Source organism: Carassius auratus, unplaced genomic scaffold (assembly GCF_003368295.1).
Source record: "Carassius auratus strain Wakin unplaced genomic scaffold, ASM336829v1 scaf_tig00023612, whole genome shotgun sequence".
In the NCBI taxonomy this organism is placed as follows: Eukaryota; Metazoa; Chordata; class Actinopteri; order Cypriniformes; family Cyprinidae; genus Carassius; species Carassius auratus.
The window spans coordinates 334,883-355,218 of NW_020525285.1; the positions used below are offsets into that span (position 1 = coordinate 334,883).

Here is a 20,336-nt window from a genome sequence, read left to right on the forward strand (position 1 = left end):
TCGACTTCCTTTCTTCACATTGCAGTGTAGACTAATAGTAACATGATCAATTGTTTTATGTCTTGTCATTATTGCTATTTGGGTTATTTAGAATTATTCATTCTCTGTTTTCTTCTGTTAAACTTTCATTTTCTCATAAAGCCCCTCCCCTTCTGATAAGATATAAAATGAGCACTCAAACTGAAACATTTCATTCTCCTCCAGATCAAAGATGGATATTCAAATCTCAGCTTTTCTTCTGTTCGTTCTTTTCACTGCAGGTACAAAGACAGATCATGCTTTTACTGATATTGGGTTCAAATACAGATCACTGATGTCTCTCTCTGTTTTATTACTGAAGGACACTCTCTCAGCTGCTATCAGTGCTGGGATGATACAAGATATTGTATGGATCTTGGGAATATAACATGTCCCAATGGAAGTTCAGGGTGCATGAGTGAAACAACAGTATGGAAATTTAGTAAGTATAATATTATTTAATGAAATACTGTTATATTTGACTGATGGAGATGCTAGTATTATTTAATGGTGCTGAAACAGTGGAAATGCTAATAATTTTTCTGTCAGAATTTACCATTTCAATCACAGAATATTCTATATAGATTTCTGCTATTTAATTGTTTCAGTTCTTACACTTTCACTGCTGCTTTCTACTTTTACATTTATAAAAATATATATATATATATTTCCATCAAAATAATGAGCAGTTTTAACTGGTATTTTCTGTATTATTCATGTATTTAGATTCAACTAAAGTAAAAAGTAAATATTGTACTGATTACTGTGCAAGTGGGTCCTGGAACACTGGGTTTGCACACACGTCTTATTCCTGCTGTGACACTGACCTTTGTAACCTCCAAGATGCTCCAGGTATTATACTTTATACTTACTACAGAATCTATCAAACTTCATTTTACTTCCATATGATATTTAGTAAGGAATAAAAATGAGAGTGCAGCTGGATTTTCTACCAATTGATGGAGCAGCCAAAGGAGTGTTGTTAGATGTCATATTTTGAATGAAAATAAAAGAACAGTCTTGTTTCCCTCCTGTAGATCCCAGCACTAACACTACCAATGGAAAGAAATGTTACTATTGTGATGGTCAGAACTGTTCAAACACAGTGAACTGTTCAGGGAGTGAAGACCACTGCTTTACAGTAATAACAGGTGAGAATCTGAAAAAAGTAGAAAATTCATGTTATTTTGTTTCTCCATTATATTTTTAAACATCTGATACAGATCACATACATCAATTGCTATCTTAGATTAACATCAGTTTTCTTTCTTTTCATCAGTGAATTTCAACGAATCTGAAACTACTATAAAAGGCTGTATCTCTAATTCTTCTTGTGATAATGCCACAACATCTTCTTCTCTCATCTCATGTTGTGAGGGGGACTTGTGTAACATCCCTCAAAACGTCACCCAGAACATCACTCAAAACATCAACGTCACCCAGAACATCCCTCAAAACATCAACGTCACTCAAAACATCACTCAAAACATCAACGTCACCCAGAACATCACTCAGGGCGTCACTCAGAAAGTCCCCCAGAGTACTAACAGTGCTAAGAGTATCACCCAGAGCTTCCTGTTACTATTGATTGTTTACTTAATAAGTCAAAAATGTATAATAAAATAAGAAGAAAGAAGCAAATTTTCAGCCGTAGGATAGAGATAATAGATCACTGTTGTCTGTTGTTGGGTGATAGACATATCTTTTCATATGATGAGTGTGTATTTAAAAAAAGATACATTTTGGAAAAGGATAAAACAGTTTTGAATGCATTGCTTTTGTTAGATGTGTGTGTTTGTGTATTTGAGGCTTTCCAGTGCCTTTGCCGTTGATAATAGGTGTAAGCAAGTTTAGAATGCGTACAAACAGAGTCCAAAACGGATGTAGATGCAAAACAAATGTCTTTCTTTATTACTTGAGCTCCATTAAACATGATCTCAAACTTCTTGTGGCCTCTCCTTGTTCACATGTACACACAAAGCCATACCTTATGGACTGCATACAACTAGAATCCTCCTTGCGAGCTTCTCTGCTGTGCGCTCAAAAACTGTTTGCTTCTTAATTATCAGCACACACTTGTTGCTCAGGCGCTCTAATTAAACATAGACACGTCACCAACCAGTGGACAAAACCTTTACCATCCTCAAAATGGCTCACACACCAGCCCCTTAATTCATCATGACATATTGACATAACAATTACAAATTCATACAAAATACATACCAATTCAAGATTTGTACCAATGTATGTAGAGGACAATAAATACACTCAAAATGTTGAGTGCCCTAATTTAATCTGCTTCGAATGAAAGGCAAAGCTTGCTAATTGGATGTTCTAAGATGTTATTTTTAGTTTTCATTTTTGCTGAACGTACCAAGCCATTGTTGTCAGGCTAAGTCTCCACGATTCTTCCAATTAACCATGAATCACGTGGTGCTGTAGAATCAGCAATAATCACAATGTTTCCGGGGGAAAAGTATTCCTGTACCCATCGGTTCCATAAGAGATTGGAAATCTATTCCACCTGTCTCCATCTCTTTTTGGCATACAGATCAGATTTTTCAAACAACCAAGGCGGTAACGCAGGATTTCCTCTCATAATCAGGATGTGATTTGGCGTGACGTGAATGAGCCTTCAATATCCTCAATCCCTTGAGCAAGTGTGTGTGTGTGTGTTCATTACTCATTGCTGTGCATAAAGCCCACCTGTTTTGCATAAAACTTAAAAACTGATTTGCATAGGGTACATTTATTTTTTGCAAAGCACCACATGACACTTTGCATAAGACAGTCCCACCACTCCAAACCCCAACTCCCAGATGTGCACCAAGTTAAGTCAAGTCAAATCTGCTTTATCTATTTTTATGTCTTCCAAACGTACAGTACATACAAGCAGAGAATGGAAATTGCGTTACTCTCAGACCCCCGGTGCATACAGATAACATTAACAGTAGAGCCTAAAAATCTAGATCAAATATAAAATATAAGATACAACTATACAATAAGGGAATGTAAAAAAAAACATATCATAAAATTAAAAATAAAGTTAAATAAAGCAGCGCAACGCACATGGCAGACAGAGTGCAAACCAGTGATTTTTTATTGCAAAAAAAAGCTTATTCAGTCTGATTAAAGTGACAAAGGGTTCAAGAGCAGTTATTTTATTTAAACTGACTGATGAGATGGTAGAATGACGTCATTTCCATGCTGAATGAGGTAGTGAGTAGACCAATGCTGTACAAAGTGACTGGTGCATGTCATTGTATGTTAGTGGGGGGGGGGGGGACTGGGGATGTGGAATCTGGGGGGGGGTTGGGATGTCCTGAAGGGAGGGGAGAGAGACACAAATGATCTTCTCAGCTGCTACTATGCATAGCAGCGTCTTCCGGCAGGGCGCGTTGTAGGCGCCATACAACACAGTGATGCAGCTCATCAGGATGTTGATGGTCAGAGGAACATGCTGAGTGTGTGCTCTCCTGAAGTCAACAACAATCTCCTTCGTCTTCTCCACATTCAGAGAGAGATTGTTGTCACTGCACCATCCGGCCAGGCGGCTCACCTCGCTCCTGTAGTTTGTCTCATCTTTGTTGCTAATGAGACACACCACAGTCATGTCATCTGCAAACTTAATGAAGAGGTTAGAATTGTGTGACGGTGTGCAGTCATGGGTCAGCAGAGTGAAGAGGAGGGGGCTCAGCACACATCCTTGGGGGGCCCCAGTGTTCAGTGTGATGGTGCTGGATGTGTTGCTGCCGACCCGTACTGCCTGAGGTCTTCCAGTCAGAAGTCCAACAGCCAGATGCACAGCGAAGTGTTGAGCCCCAGCTTGACCAGTTTCTGAATGAGCTGTTGAGGGTTCGACCGGTATGCAAACTGGAAGAGGTCCAGGGAGGGGGGGGGCAGACTTGATGTGGTGACTAACACCACTCGAAACGCAATTTTTATTGGGGAACACCACTTGAAATGCAATTTTTACTGGGGGCCCCTCTCGATACGAAATTTTTACTGGGGGGCATTCCTATTCCTAAACTTGACCAACTTGTCTCCTCAGTCCCCAGAAGTTTGCAGACTGTTATAAAAAGAAGAGGGGATGCCACACAGTGGTAAACATGGCCTTATTCCAACTTTTTTGAGAAGTGTTGATGCCATGAAATATAAAATCAACTTATTTTTCGCTTAAAATTATACATTTTCTCAGTTTAAACATTTGGAATGTCATCTATGTTGTATTCTGAATAAAATAATGAAATTTGAAACTTCCACATTATTGCATTCTGGTTTTATTAACAATTTGTACAGTGTCCCAACTTTTTTGGAATAGGGTTTATAAACAGATCAACTATTTGTATACTAATACACTGCAACACTTAACTGTGTTTTTATTTTAAAATGTTTGTTTTAACCGCTAATTTAAATGAACTTTGTAGGATGAAATGAAGACTATTACATCACAAACAATAACAAATGAAGTGCAGCTGTTGTACCCATAAAGGTACAATTTTTGCTCTTTTTTTCTGAGAGTAGGTTGGCAGATGAGATATAGCTCTTGTAAACTATCTAAGAGCTTAAGAAACAGAAACCTAATTCACTGTTTGGTTAGGATTTATAATTTCAGAAAAAAAGTAAACTTGTGGTTGAGTTGGAACAGGATGTTTCATGGTAGGTGCAGGACATGCTAATGAACTGCACCTATTGTAATCCTTTGGTGGAGATGTGTATATATATATATATATATATATATATATATAAACTGATGTGTACCAATCCAGTGTTGACACCTATCACATGCAATCTATTTAAATTCCCATTAGTCAGTGTCTCTCCATCGCATTGCTGCTTGCAATTAACTCCTTCCACCAACCCCAACTCCACCAACTGAACCTGTAATCCATACTAACTTTGTTCTTTCTTTACAGTGTCTTCATTGGAAGCAGTCTCTATCATGTTTCGTTAATAACTCATGTAATTGAGAATTGTAATTATGTATGCTTATAATGGTTCTGTTCTGTACCCCAGGGGGGTTTGTATTGCTGCTCTCCCCGCTCTGTCCAAGCATGGCTGCATGGACAGAACATACCAAACCATAACGCCAACACTAACAGTATGCAATATAATTGTCATTAAATATACTTGACGGAAGTGGTCCTGATTGAACTGACAAAACCTCCAATAACCTCCCTTTGGGGACATCCTAATTTGTAAAATTAGGTAATAATTTCAAAACCTAATTGGTAATTGGTATTTTTTTTTTTCAATTGTGAAAATGCAGAAAGTATTATATCACTCAGAGCTTCCTGTTCCTCTGCTGTTCTCTTCTCTTCTTCCTCCTGCTGCACTGAATCCAGCAGCTCTTCACATTCTACAATCAGACACTGTACTGAACATAAAGCTTGTATTTTCTTTGCACAATGCTTTTATGTCCTGATACTGATGTGATATGTGAATTTTTTTTAATACTATCTTACTTTGTTTCTGCAGTTATATTTATAGCTTGTCAGAAGAAACATGTATGCCAATTATTTAATTGTGCAAAGTATTATTATTATTATTATTGTTATTATTATTATTATTATTATTATTTTGTCTTTTTTTATATTTGGGTTCACTCTTTTAGTATTTTGAATACACAGATATTCATGAACTGAGTATTTCACAGTAAATACTGGTCTATTCTTACAGAGTAAACACTCATATAGAACATTTAAAAACAACAACAACAACAACAACAAAAACATCCTGGCCTCATGAGACATTTAGATGCAATGAAATGAAACATCAAAATGTTTCACTTGATTATACATTTAGTCAGAAATTACAGTTTAGAAATGTCTCACTACTAAAATGTGTAGAAGTTTATGTCACAATGCAAGTAATTCAAGTAATAAAAAAAATAAAAAAAGACGTACACATCAGAAAAGATCTCCTCTGCTCCACTAAATCAAGCTGCATGGTGCATCATGTACTTATTAGGAGGTACATTTTGGATTATTCCTCTCAGCACATCTTCTTCCAGAAACACTTTTGGATTATTCCTCTCTGCACATCTTCTTGCAGAAATGCAAAGTAGTCGAGATGAACTTGATAAATAGCCGCTCTGCTTGTGTGTGTGATATATATATATATATATATATATGCCCAGAGGTCTAGCAATAGGGCAGGCAAGGCAGGCAATTGCCTGGGACCCCTCATTTTAAGGGAGCCCCCAACAGCTGACCATTTGAACAATTGGAAATTATTCTACTAAGTCATTATTAATATAACATGGAGCAATATATCTGCATCTCCCCTAGGGAGCCCCCTCTTGCATTACGCTGGATGTGCTTGCTTTTTCCTCGTGATGCGTCGGCCGCCATTTTCAAACTGGCACAGCGCTTACTCCTACATTTGCTGATTTAAACATGAAGAGGACTTCTTCTGGCAGCCAGAAGTGAAAAAAGCAAGAAGAGGAGGAAAAGAGGAAACAGCAGTAGATGATGGAGATAAGATTGACTTAAGCATAATTATATGACAATCAAATGTTTTGTTGTTAATTTCATCTTATTTTAGTTTAATTATTTGCTAGATGAATTACTGGTAATAGTAAAATTACGTATAGGTTTACTGGGAAACAGGTTAGCTAGGGTTGCAATTAACAGCATCTTATAATACAGTGTGTAGCAGGAATTAATATAAGCTGCAATAATGTAGGTGGTAGCTGGGAAGACACGCACATCACAACCATGACCACTTGCCAAGTTTTGGTACCAGGTATGCAAACTTGTTACCTTTAATTGTTAATTTTTTAATTGTTTTTTTACAGTTCCAGACAGTAGAATCAACTCAATTCTGTAGCCGCTCCAAGTCACCCGCTTTCAAACCCTCCTATGTGTTTTTGTGTATGCTTCAAATTACAAAACCAAAAGCTTCTATTTACGATGTATTTTCCATTTCGAACCTTCACTCTCGTTATGTATGGGAAAACATATGTTTTCCTTTCTGCTGAAGCCTGATTTGTTCACGTTTGTGTAGCTGCACACACCAATGGCGCTTCAGCCCACCAAAAGGGACAGGCCCAACCACTAGATAAGTTGGCCAGTAGCGCTATTCATCATATTATTCTCGTTCAGCGAAAGCGATCATCTCTTCGCTGACTCTTCTGCAAGAAAAAGCCATAAGAAAAAGCTCCAGCTCTGGAAGAAGCTGAAGGACCAAATGCAATCATCACTTCAGGTATCCGACATCCCAGCAAAGAGCCAATTGAGCCAAATTTTCAGCAAGCGTTTCTTTAAATGTCTCCCTGAATGCGTCAAAGGCCACAGTGCAAGCGATCGGCAAGACCATGTTCAGATTTAATGATTTTAGCCCCGATTTTGGCTCGCCGACAGGTTTTGAAAAATTGCTGACATATGCCCAAAATCACAGTCAAATTGGTGCTCGTTCACGCGAGTGACAATCATGCCGTGTGAATGAATGGAGATGCAAGCACTGCTTGCAAAAGGCGCTGTGTGAAAACAGCGAATCAGGTTTTTTTCAGCCACTAATTCCTCGTCCCAAAGAGAGACTGCGGGCTCAGACCCATTCTAGAACTCAGACATCTGAACAGCTCGCTTATGCGCCAGTCATTCAAGATGATGAAAGATGAAAGATGCTTACTTTCACTTCCACATAGCCCCGTGTCACAGATTCATGTTCTTGTGATTCATGTTAAAGGGAGAGGCCTATCAGTATGCAGTCTTTCTGTTTGTACTGTCCCTGGCCCCACACACTTTTACAAAGTGCATAGACTCATCTATGTCCCCTCTCAGGCAGATATGAATCCGCATATTGAACAACCTTGATAATTGGCTTGTTTTAGGCGGATCAGAACAGGAACTGAACACACACAAAGAGTCACCTAGAGCAACTCAGGTGTGTCTTTCATCTCACGCAAGAGCCAGTTGTTGCCCAAACGACAAACTGTCTTTCTTTGAATTCATTCTAAGAGTCTATGTGAAAAGTTATAAACTGTTTAGGCCGTCTGAACAACTGTTTGTTTGCTTTGGAAGCTGTATTAATCAGTATATAAAAAGTGTTTCGGTTGCTTATGAAAATGTTTCTAAAATGTCTGTTCATTTGACAAATATTGCATATATTTCACTTCATCTGTGCTTGTATGCAATGGGGCTGTCACATGATGAAAGAATGACACAAACCCAAAAACTCGACAGATAAGCAGTAAGGTGAGCTAGTCATAGACAGAAGACACAGGTAAACAATGAATTAAATTAAATATTAATTATTTGTATAACACTTTTTAATATAAACACTGTTTCAAAGCTGCTTAACAGAAAATCTATGTTTCTACATAACAAATAAGAGTTCTGTAACTGTGCCAATGTAATGTTCATATGGCAGAAGTTTTCTAAAATCAGGCTTTACAAATAATGCAGTCAAGGTCATGTATTCAGAAACAATGAAAGATATACAGGAACAACGGAGAACAATGAAGAAATTAAAGCAGTGGTTACATGATGTGATCATGATGATTACAATGCAAGGACAATTGAGCAGTTTTGTATGTTTATTCAGAGTCAGCTTCATCTGAAGTCTTTGTGAGGCTGGATATAGTCAGCAGGAGCAGTCTATAGATTACACCAACAAAATGTGAAGGAATCATAGGGAACTGGCACTGTTTTACAAAGACACAGAGAACAGGGAGAGACTTGCCAAACCCAGTGGAGAGACTCATCGTGAGGGTGATGTCTGTGCAGATAGTGTTCAGGTGGTTCTTGTTTTGAAAGCAGTCCTGTGGCATCACTGCTCAGTCTCAGTCTCAGCTTTTTCTTTTCATGATCAGCTCCATCTGCATCCTACACAATATATCCAAGTCTGTTAAATATTATTTAATAATTAACTCCCCACCAGCAAAATCAGTTTAATAAGCTTTAATTACACAATGATTGATGAAACTGCATGAAAAGAATGAATAAGATCCCGTAAATCTACTAATTAAATGAGGAATAATCTAATAATAATCTGGTTTAATGCACAGGGTAATTTGATTAGCTATGCTGATAATATAAAATCATATATTATATATATCTTACCTTTCAAAAGTTCATCACAGCCGTCTCTTCTGCCACATTCTCTCAAGCAACTATGCAAATTTATAGATTATACAATTAAATTAAAAGACCATTAAGCAAGCAGTGTACAAATTATAAGACTTAATACAACATATTACACTCTTAAGAAATATTTACATTTTGCAGTAATAATCAACTGTACATTTCCTCTTTTTTTCATTTTAACTCTCGTTTTAACTAAATAATTATGTTATGCCTGAACATGATTCACAGGTTAAGTCTGTCAGGGGACTTCACTGTGGGTTTTGATCTTCACAATACTGGTGAGAACATATCCTCAGCTGGCTCCTTGTCATCCAGTACTAACAGACTGTGTCCTCTGTGGAAGTATCTCGGCTTCACCTTATCCAGGACTGTAGCTCTTTTACACCAGGGATGTGATCCTGAAGACTTACTGTGTCGTTATTGGAGAGTGGTTCTTGGCCTTTTAATGCCTTGTCATAATTAGCTTTTTTTCACTGTTTCAGGCGCTGTGGTTTCTTTTTTTAGGTATTTGTTTTTGTTTGCTGATGCTAAGCTAGGAAGTGTGGTGTGTAATCTGCATCCCATCAGGATTTCTGTAGGAGACACACCACGTTCTAGTGGAGAAGACACGGTAATTAAGAAGAGCTAAATAAAGATCCCATCGACTGTCTGCTGCTTTCTTGAGCAGTAACTTCACTATGCGTACTCCTTTCTCTGCTTTTCCACTCGACTGCGGATACAATGGGCTTGATGTCACATGTTTAAACCCATATTCCTCAGCAGAATTCTGGAAGTTTTATTTTTACTGCAGCATGGTCCATGGTCCATTATCTCTGCAAACCAACTGTGGAATGGCGTATCTGGTGAAGATGTGGTTACATCTCTGGATAGTTTTCGGATGGGGATATATCTCGTTTGGAACACACCACCTATGATCCTCATCCAGCTGCTGATCTCTGATTCTCTTCACTGACTTTAACCTCAAACTAAACACCTTTGAGACTGAAAATACAGTTCTGTCATCTAGTGGACAAATAAGATAACTGCAGGTCATATACTAAACACATCTACTGATGCATGTTTCATTTACAAAGCCTTAAATAATATTTAATACAACATTCTTCTTAATTCAGTGAATGTCATTCAGTTATCAGCTCACACATAATAATAATGATGCTGATTTAACCTTTTGTGTGACTTTTAAATGTCACAATTTCTTCTCTAATGACTGTGTTGTGTTAAACAGCAGAAGTCTGGTGTAAAGTCTGGAGTCTTGTGTTTCTGTTAAAGTCATTGATGAGCTGCTGATGTGAATCAGGTGTGTTTCATCACACATTTACATCTTCTTCAGCTCTCTGTCACTCATTTAACCTTTACACTCAGATTTAAACTCTACAAACAATATTAGACTGCGTCTGAAAAAAAGAACTGAATAATTGTGTGTTTGTTTGTTTGCTCCATTTAAACACACGTGAACACATCCAGGTCTCATTTCATCTCAGATTTGAAAATAATAAATTATATTTAGCACTACCATATTATTATATATTTGAATTGCGATGTTATTTTCATGATAATTTTAATGTATCTACATATTTTCATTACTGTGATTAAAATAATTTTCATGAAAAAATTAAATCAGCATGAATTAATGTGAGAATTTAGAGGTTTAATAAAGTTTTAAACAAAAAAACAAATCTTACGGCTGAACAAAATGTAAAGTTACTCCACAAGTTCACTGTGTTAATAGATTTGATTTAAATGACTGTAATATCTGATATGACGCTGATGATCATGTGATCTGTTGAGCTGCTGTAATATTAATAATCTCCAGTAGAGAGCGACACTTGACTGTCTGACTCTGACACACTGAAGTCTGTCTCTCTCTCTCTCTGTGTGTGTGTGTGTGTGTGTGTGTGTAACAGTCATGAGTGTGTTCAGCCAACCACGTGACTGTCTCTAGATCTCATAAAGTACAGGTTTGAGTCTGGAGTGTCTCGAAGTGTTTGAGAGTTCAGGAAAACTTGACACTTCAACAACTAAAGTGTAAAGAAAAAAACTCTGTTTTAAATGGCTAGATGTATCTATTGTTAAACTCACCGCTGATGAACGCGCTAAACCTTTGCGCAGAGGGCACTTTGATATCAGATTGTGAGGATTTCTAAACCTCAAAAACCAGTTGGAGGACCAGATAAAAATGATCTGCCATTTGACTCGCCCTGTCATAGATTTTGTAGCCTATTCTTTTGTTTTTTTATTCATTGTAATCTCAACCCATACAAGGCAGACAACGAGTTGCGGTGTGCTGACCCAAGACGTCAAATTTAAACGCTGTCTATCGGACTAACCTGTACGTTGAAAAATAACGGCAAAGGTATACAGTGCATTAAGAAGTGATGCCAGATCCCTTGACCATGTGTCAGACATTTGACGAGTAGGGACTGAGACTGTGCAGGTTTTATTACTAGTTTAGCAGTAGTACACTTGTTTATTTCCAGGGGGTCAGGGTTTCATATTTTATTGAAGCACCCCTGGGTGCCGCCATTGGCTAGCGGACCCCCACCTGCTGTTAGCATCCCATTGACTCCCATTCAATTTTGAGCCACTTTGACAGCGAATAACTTTACATCTGAGGCGTTTAAAAACTCCATTTGTCCATTCATTATTTCTAAAGAAATAATGTATAATGTATAAAAGGCTCCATTACCTTGTATCTTACGTTATGGTCCCGTAAGAAAAAATGATAAAAGTACCGATGCCTGCCATTATGTACATAGTGAGAAAATGGGTCATGTACCGTTACCGTGATTAAAGCGAACATGCACCCAGCCAGTCCAGTCCAGTCCAGACGAGTCAGTGTGGGAGCTGGTCAGAGAGCAGGGATCCGTGGAGACTACTGGTTGTTTGTGTATCACTGGTTTGGGAAGGTCATGTTGCCATTTAGCCTCCATATTATGGACGAAAGGACTATCACACACACCATCATTCATTATTATTAGTGAAGATATCTTGCAGCGTGTTGTGAACATACAGTATGTTATAAATGCATAAACGTATATTAACATGTTTGTGACATACACAGCTGGTGACCTAATGACCATCAGAATAAGTATTTTGTCTAATCTCCTAATTGTGCAGTCGAGTAAGGTAAGTGAACATTTATAAATTACACATTAGAAAAGGAGGAGGCTGGAACTTGGTAGTGAAAACACCTTATATTAGGGTGTGCATAATTATTAGGCAGATGTTTTTTTTACAGATAAAATGAGGCAAAAAAAAAAAGATAAGATTATACATCACTTATAAAGGATTGGATGCAAAATGAATAGTTATTAAGACTGATGTGGTTTGGAATAGGTAAAATATACTTGGGGAAAAAAAAATATGATCAGAAATATCAACTTGCCTAGGATTTCTGCACAGTGTATATGCAAAATGTAAGGTAAAGGTAGGATTTGGTAGGTGTACTGTACATTAAGTCTAATCAATGAATAAGGCAGGTAAACACCATGTGTGACAATAATAAATGATCCTGAAATAACTGTGAAATATTTGAAATGTATTTTAGGTTTTCCATGTTCTGTAGAGAGTTGAGGTCCTGTAAGCTGCTCGTCTGGGTCCCATCACACCAGGTTCTGCTACATGTGCCACACAATGAGCGTTTCTGTGCCAAGACTGTAGCTAGACTAAAAACCTGAGCAATATAATATATTTGCGTTCTGTTATCTAGCCGGAACTAGCACAATGGCGGCACCGTTGTTGCCATGGAAAACTCTATATGCTACAATTCATAATAAATGAGTAATGTCAATAAACAAGATAAGCATTCATGTACACAGAACTGTTACATTTTAATGCAGGTTCAAAGGTTCATACTGAAATATAATTACTGCCTAAACATCACTTCTGAATGCTTTCACTTTGATCCTGGGTCCAAAGTTAAACCTCAATAAAAGCCAAATGAACATTCATTTACACTTAGTTTTCCTAAGAAACTGCAACATTTTAATTAAAATGTTGGAATGAAAGTCAGACTCTCAGTGATTTGAGGAAATCAAATCAAACCATCAGTTGAAGAAAACATAATCTCACATAATCTCATAATCTCCTGACAAATCCTTCCCCAGAGAAAAAAAAGGACATCTATACTGTATAATTAACAAAATCACAATAATGCAATGTAAGAAATTTGTAAACGTAGGATGTGAAATTGTAAGAAACCATTTGAACTCTTTTGACTGCTTTTCTTAAACATCTTTGTAATTATAATCAGGTTTTGCCGTAATGTAGGCAACACCTGCTGTTCTTTGTCCTGTTCCCAGCAGGAGAGAGTCATGAAGTGTGATAACGCTTGATTGTTGTAGATTATTAACCAATAGCACCAATGACACCGGACACAGGACAACCTGACAAACATACAACTGTATCTGTACGAGACGCAAGCGGATACAAGTCTGAATTTCTGCAAATGTATTAATGCTTGAAAAAGATGGAGGTGTACTGAAAAAATGTATCATCTGTTTTCATTATCCAGGTAATACAGTTTATTTTCTCTTAAAAAAAAAAAAAAAAAACTTTATGTAAGACATGTCTTTATATCTTCCTTTTTTTCCTTTATGGGGATGAAAATACTTTTAAGGACATTATTAGTACTTCTGCATCATGGATGAGGGAATTCATATTTAGTTTGATTTGGAAGAGATATTTCTGCTGAAGTGAGTCTGATATGCGATAGAGAGGATTCAGAGAACACAATTCTGAGAAAGCTGCATGAGAGATACAGATTAATAGATAATACAGAAAATACTGTGGTTTTGAAATGACTCAAATGGAGAATATCAACTGGTAATGTATGTATTTTATGTTATTAAATTTAATAATACTGCTAAATGGGAAAGTGTAAGTGTAAGCAAGCCAAAGGTGACAGTGGCAAGGGATAAAAAAAAGAAAAAGAAAAAACCTTGGGAGAACCCAGGATCAGCCGGAGACCAGACGAATCAACATGTGTGATTTAATCACAAGTCAAACTGTGGATCTTTCTGAATTTCTTTCTGAATATTTCACTCAGCGTCTTCTGCTCGAAGTAAACTTATCCCAAGAAATGGATCACCATCATCAACTTTCTGGATCCAGTGATGACAGCGATGCTTTAGATAAGAGTATTGGTCTTCCTCCTTACTTTAACTGTAAGTCCATAAATTACATGATTAATTCTTTATCGTAATTAATTTTGTGTTCAAATAAATAAACAAATGATCCTTAGAAATCACATCCTCATGTCAAATGGAGATGGAAATGATTTAGAATGAAAAACTAAGACAAATCAAAGTTATTTGTATTGGCAATTATTTATCATAATCTTTGGAAATGTTTAATATCAGCTGCAGGTGCTGGGAGTAAACCAGAGGAGATAATACAGCGGTAAGAGTTTCCTTTCTCTAAGTCTTGGCCTCATCAGTTTATTCATGTTATTAGAAGTACAAAAAAAAAAAAAAAAAGCTACATTATGTCAAATATTTAGTTGCTAAATACTTGTAAGAGTACTTATATAGTGGTAAATCATACAGTGTACTATATACACATGCAGAATATATGCTCTCATTGGCAAGTATTGTAAAATTATAAAGCACACAAAACACAATAATTATGCTTTAATCCTGATAAAGGTTTTATTATTTCAGGAAACTTCAAACTTTTGATACATTCAAAAGAACCATTGAGGAACTACAGTCAGAATATAAGAGAAATCTCCCCACATTCAGTGATCAAATGAAGAAACTGGAGGACTTCACTGATGAGATTGAATCTGTGCACAAGAACACTACAGTGGGCAGTTTGATTGGAGGATCAGTTGGAGCAGTTGGAGGAATCGCAGGACTAGGGGGTCTGGCTTTATCTCCATTCACATTAGGAGCTTATTTGTGTGTTACTGCTGTTGGAGCTGTTACTGCAGTAGCTGGAGGAGTAACACGTGCAGCATCAATCATCACTAACATGCTCAAGCAAAGAAAACTACGTCAGACTGTTGTGAAGATCATCAGTGATTTCCTGGAGACAATCAAACCAATGACTAAGCCTCTGAATATAATTTCTAACATCACTGCAGATATTCAACGGAACAAGCTGAAGTTTCAGACACCAGCAAGAGGTTTTGATGACTCATTAAAGATTGCAAAAGTGCACTGTAAAAAAAAAAAATCTTAAAATAATGGGAAAAAGTCTGGCAGCAAAAATGCCAACCACTTTCCATCAAATGACAGTAAAAAACCTTCACTTATTTTACAAAAAAAAGTTATTTGAAAACGAATATTTACCGTAAACATTTTCTGTATTTTTACAGTCAAACTGCTGTAGAAAGAAAAAAAAATCTCATAAAAAAATCTCTGTTGAATGTTAAACGAATGTATAAATCTGCATAAAAACTTAAAAATATTGCAGAAATTCCTTAAAATTACACAATTAAAACCAAGACTTCTGTTTTAATACAGTATTATCTAGTATATTTTAAAGTAAAGACTTTTCTATGTAAAACACACAGAAAATGTTGTATAATAACTTTCAGATACCTTAATTTAAAGCCCAATACCAGTATATTGATCAATTTAAACTTTTATTTCATGTCATTATTCAATCTATATACAGTAAATTCCTGTTAAATATTGGTTTTATCCTGTACAAAAAACACAAGCTCTTGTGATATTAGGTTTCAGGAACATATTTTAACAGTTATTGCTTTATATAAACATTATTTGACGGTAAAAACAAGCAACTCTCCAATATTTCTACATATTTGTAGCTTCAATACAAGGGTTTACTTTAAATAAACAATATATTATAGTGATTACAGGCTATCCAATGAACTATCCAATAAATGTATATACATTTACCATCAATGTATGAGATATACTTTATATAAACATTTATTAAACATTAATTAAAATCAACTTTCCAGTATATCAACATGACATTTACTCAATGTATGGGTTCACTTTATATAAACATTAATAGACAGTAATTACAAGCATTTCTCCAATATATGCAAAAATACATGTTTATTTTATGTAAACCATATTTGATAGCAATTACAAGCAACTGTCCAATATATCTACATACATTTTCCATTACAGCATGGGGTTTACTTTATTTAACCACTGTTTGACAGTAGACTTGTGCCGGTATTCGGTAATGCGATATATCGCAGTGATTAATATGCATGATATTGTTATCGTGGGCACTTCTAAATACCGTGAATAAATATACATTACAAATTATGCAGAATTTGGAATGCATTTTAAGAATAGTATTCCCATCAGCTGCTTAAAAACCTCTCAACTTGCATGTGTCAGTGTTTATGAATAGATTAATGAAACAGGACAAATTTAATCTTGACAAAATATATATCAATATAAAGATCTAACCCTCAAGCATCGATGACAGATCGCTGTTTTTTCAATGGAAAGCTTATAAAGACTGTATTTGCTACATTTGTGTAAGCAGTACACATAAAAAAAAAAGGAATGAAAACGCTGTACATACCAGATCCGTTGTAATAACGGTTCGTAAACACATCCACAGCTGTAAATCCTGGCTTAGTTAGAAAGGTAAGGGTCCACTGAATGACATCTCATGAAGCACGTTTAGTCCAACGAAGCAATAACGTTGTAATATGGATCATAATTCCTTAGTTTACTTTTCAGTTCTTCAGCAACAGAACTGTTTGCGTCTGTTATGGAATAACTCACGGTCAGAAAGAACGTCTTGGTAGTAAAAGAAACAGCATGGTTTTGCAGCTTATAGTGTGACAAACAGAATGAGACGATCCACTGGAAAAAAGAATGAATGAAAGATAGGCGAGAGATAGTTTATTTGAATTTTGGCGCTCTCTCATGACGTGACGCGTTCTGACGCACCTGTAAGGTGATGGAGGCGGCATTTACAGCGATCGCTTTTCTAGTGTTTTATAATTGAAAAAAAAAACTATACAGTGGTATGTTTACTGACTAAATAGTTTTTTAGAAGCCTTCAATACTATTGGGAAATATATTTTCTTATATTTGGGGGGTGGGGGGTGTAGACATAGTCTCATAAAAATATTTGCAGGAGTCTCATTTTTCATGATATCTTATTCAGATTTGAAATAGAAACTCATGAGACATGTGGCTTTCAACCCAATACTTTTCTAGATTGCTCCAGGACTCATTTCATGTATTTTTATATCAAATAAAAAAATATTTAAGAGTGGTAAAAAAAAAAAAAAAAAAAAAAGCAGCTGTGAGTCCCATAATGGGGGGTGCTGGCTAACAGGTTAATAATTTATTAAAACTAAGGCATAAAGTAATCAACATATAAGCAAAAGGTCTAAAGACGCTATCCCCAGGTTTCACAGGCTTTATCTAAACCTGTCTGTGACCTACATACAGTAATATAGCATATTTGTGATTTTGATGTAAGCATGTTTTAAATGCATAACTAACAGTGAATTACATAAACCATGTATACTTCTTAAAGACTATTACTTAATGTCTATTTATGATCTGACTGGATAATGTTTGATAAGAATTGTAGATGAGCACATCTAACAGACATGATACAGGTGTCTAAGTGATGTGTGTGTGATATTGTGTAGAATTCACTTTTGTCATCACTGCTTTGTGTTGTGTTGAGATTGTGAAGCGCAGCAGAACTGTATCAGCTGTGTTCAGATGACAGGAGGATGTTAGCTTCACCATCTTTAAATACATGATTGTTAGAACAATACGTTTGAATGAAACTTTGTTTCATGTGTTGTTGACTTGTACATTAATGCATTTATTGTGATGCTAACTTTTATACATTATTTTAATCATTTAGACATGTTTTTTTGTTGTCAGTAAATAAAATAATTATTTTGTATTATTATTTTGTTAATTTATATCACAAAATAAATACATTTAATGTAATGTTAAGAAAAAAAATATATATAGAATTATTGGTTGCCATTTATTGTTATTATTGCATGTAAGTGTTGGGGTGGGCAAAAGATGCAATTCATTATGGGGTAATGTTAATTTTCGAGTAGTAATACTTGTATGAGATACTTTACTAGAAAGACACTTTTCACGTAAAAAAAAAAAAAAAATTAAACAGATAACGATTTTAAGTTTTCTAATAATACAAAAAATGCTTTAGGATTACACTTGATCACATTAGTGGAGTTAAAAATATACATCAATTAAAATCAACAGTATTGGCTATACTACAATCACAAAATAAAAAGGCAGCCGTTTCTGCAACAAGTCTACAACATGGACAATGTTCTTCATTATCAAGATACTTACAAATACATTAATTAAACCTGTCACTTAGATCTTTTAAGTTTTTGTGCTTGTTTTACCTTTGTAGGTCACATGATCAACATAGAGGATGATGATATACGAATTGCACTCATACTTCATACATACGCATTTAGGCTGTTGTACTCTTTTAGCGCTCGTTAAGTTAGTTAGTACTTATTGAAATTACAGTTTTTTTTCAACTGCTTAAGCACAATTTTGAAAACAGGGCCCGGTTTTTCAAACCCCTTCACACAATTAGCAAAACACTACACCAAAGTAGCACAACACCTCAGATCATTTGCAAAATGAAACACTTTTGTCAAAACTATACAATGTCTTATAAAAACCTTATTTTGTTGTTATAAACACAACCATCATATGGTCTGACTCTGTTTGAATCAGTTAAACACTCCTGTGCTCAACCTAAAACACTTTTAGCATTTACACAGAAAGTGTAGAAATAAATTCACCAACACCACATGACACCAATTGTGCAGACTGATGAAAATATTAATTTATTTTCATGAACTCAAATCAGTCAATACTGAACATTTCAACAAAACATTCATAAAACATTTTCCAGTTTTCATTTATTAAAGTATTACTGAACGTACCATTGTACTCTAAACTTACAGTAATACTGTAAAATAAATTACATATCCAGTTCAGTACCGAAAAAAAAAAAAACCTAAACATCTCTCTTCCTAGCTGGATCCACCCTTGTATGGGTGCTGGTTCAGTTTGATCACATGCTTCCTCCATCGCTTGAATGAGGGGCATCAGGACATAGGGCCGGAGATCATGTTGAGAAGAACTCCTCGATGGGGTTCAGGAAGGGGGAGTATAGCGGTAGGTATTGAACTGTAAATTGTGGGTGTTGTTGAAACCAGTTTTGGACCAGAGCAGAACGATGGAAAGCTACATTGTCCCAGACGACAATGTATTGGATCTGGTCCCTTTGGTTTGCTGCTGTGATGATATTGTGTAATCGGTCTAAAAATGTAAGAATGAGTTCAGTTTTGTAAGGACCCAAGTTGGCATGGCGGTGGAGGACCCCATTCTGTGTAATGGCAGCACAAAAGGTAATGTTACCCCCACGTTGCCCTGGTACACTGACAATAGCCCTGCGGGCGATGATGTTTCTTCCCCTTCTTCGTACTGTTGTGAGGTTAAATCCAGCCTCATCAATGTAAATAAACTAATGCGGGACTTCCTCCGCATCCATTTGCAAAACTCTCTGAAATACAGCAAAAGATCATATGGTGTAGATCAGTATACTGTAGGTCTGCTATACAGTAAATTTACATGTACAGTAAAAAAGTTATGTGTGCAGTACACAATACTACAGTCAGTGAACAAAACTTACCACCACATATATGTTGGCCAAACAAAATACACAGCTGTGGTGGACTTTTACCACCGCTTGATTTTCAACAAGCACAGCGGGTTGGAGGAAGCAGATGAGCGAGGAGATCAGGCTGGCACATGGGAGTGTCACATGCGGAGCTGGTTTTTGAATGGACTGAGACCTGAAATTGCACAAGCAGTAAAGACCAGCTACATAAAATGGAAAAGTGGACAGCTATCTGCTGTTTTAGCTCACGCTTTGCATGCAGAAGAGATGCAGACGGCAAAGAAGGAAAGGGTTAAAGCCAAAACCGACAAAGAATGGCAGCTGGCGGTAGTGCAAGCCATGTCGAGGCCGGGGGGCTATTCTGCTCAGCAAAACCAGCAATCGAAAGGGGGGAGATGGAAAAGAGGAGGAGGAAGATATCGGAATGAAACTGAAAGAAACTCTGAAAGGTGGGGTTGTTGGATCTGCGAGACTGATGAACATGAGATATTGAATTGTACCAGATGCAGACTGTGCAAAAAGGACGGTCATTGGGCCGAGGATTGCCCGGAGAACCAGCGAAATCAACAAGCAGACTGAAGC

The 20,336-nt window shown here is 36.4% G+C and overlaps 2 protein-coding genes across 2 annotated transcripts; both read left to right on the forward strand.

Annotated features, from left to right (window-relative positions):
- Positions 1 to 207: 207 nt before the first annotated feature.
- LOC113077967 (urokinase plasminogen activator surface receptor-like) lies at positions 208 to 2,010 on the forward strand. Its single transcript, XM_026250221.1, has 5 exons — positions 208 to 260; positions 341 to 460; positions 745 to 870; positions 1,056 to 1,169; positions 1,298 to 2,010. Exons 1-5 carry the CDS (start codon positions 212 to 214, stop codon positions 1,642 to 1,644), a joined length of 756 nt encoding a protein of 251 aa, XP_026106006.1. The 5' UTR covers positions 208 to 211; the 3' UTR covers positions 1,645 to 2,010.
- An 11,488-nt stretch (positions 2,011 to 13,498) lies between these two features.
- Positions 13,499 to 16,578, forward strand: LOC113077953 (apolipoprotein L2-like). Its single transcript, XM_026250216.1, has 4 exons — positions 13,499 to 13,620; positions 14,155 to 14,272; positions 14,468 to 14,507; positions 14,768 to 16,578. The coding sequence occupies exons 2-4, from the start codon at positions 14,188 to 14,190 to the stop codon at positions 15,288 to 15,290; spliced, it is 648 nt and encodes a 215-aa protein (XP_026106001.1). The 5' UTR covers positions 13,499 to 13,620; positions 14,155 to 14,187; the 3' UTR covers positions 15,291 to 16,578.
- Positions 16,579 to 20,336: the final 3,758 nt, after the last annotated feature.